General features: G+C 60.0%; 1 protein-coding gene across 1 annotated transcript; it reads left to right on the top strand.

Annotated features, from left to right (window-relative positions):
• Positions 1-234, top strand: CHC_T00001100001 (hypothetical protein). Its single transcript, XM_005712686.1, has one exon. It carries the CDS (start codon positions 1-3, stop codon positions 232-234), a length of 234 nt encoding a protein of 77 aa, XP_005712743.1.
• The last annotated feature ends 411 nt before the right edge of the window (positions 235-645 follow it).

Below are 645 nucleotides of genomic sequence, written 5' to 3'. Positions count from 1 at the left end.
ATGGGGGAGCGGGAAGGGGGAGCGGGAAGGGCTTACCTTGATGTTGATCTGGTCGCCCACTTCCGGCTTCGCGTCCACGGCCGGCTTGGTGTCTTCGGGCGCTTTGTCGGACATGGTTGCGGCGGGGGGGCGGGGGGGAGGGGGGGGGGAGGGGCGGGGCGGGAGGTGGCGGACGGGGTGGAGGCGGGGGCGATGTGGCGGTGGGCGAAAGCGCGGGGAAAGCGCAGGGGATGAGAAAAGGCGGTTTCGGCGGGCAAAGTGAGGGGGTGATTGCCTCGAGCCTGCGCGAAAATGGCGTGGACACGTGGCGCGCACAAGGGATCGAGACGGGCGGCGATTGGAGGAGGCTGGAGTCTTGCAACGTGGACGCGTGGCCACGTGAGATGTTGGCAGCAAGGTGTACTGTATCCCTAAAATTTGTTGATGAAATGCGCTCATTTTCCAGGTTGCTCTACCTGGAAAGACTCTTTCCTACTCTTGTCGAGCAAATACAACTTTCCGAAAGACACCCCCAGCACTACCCCCAGCACTGGAGCTGATTTCTACCCTACAGCGCACGTCATGCGGATGACAATAATCGCTGCTCTTAACTGTGCTTCGTGTTTGGGGAAAGCAAAGACACAGCTGAAAGATTAAAGTTGATCC

The sequence above is a fragment of the Chondrus crispus genome, genomic scaffold, assembly GCF_000350225.1.
Source record: "Chondrus crispus Stackhouse genomic scaffold, scaffold_916, whole genome shotgun sequence".
NCBI classification, from domain to species: domain Eukaryota; phylum Rhodophyta; class Florideophyceae; order Gigartinales; family Gigartinaceae; genus Chondrus; species Chondrus crispus.
The sequence above is the reverse complement of the archived record's forward strand: the minus strand, read 5'-3'. Positions and strand labels throughout refer to the sequence as shown.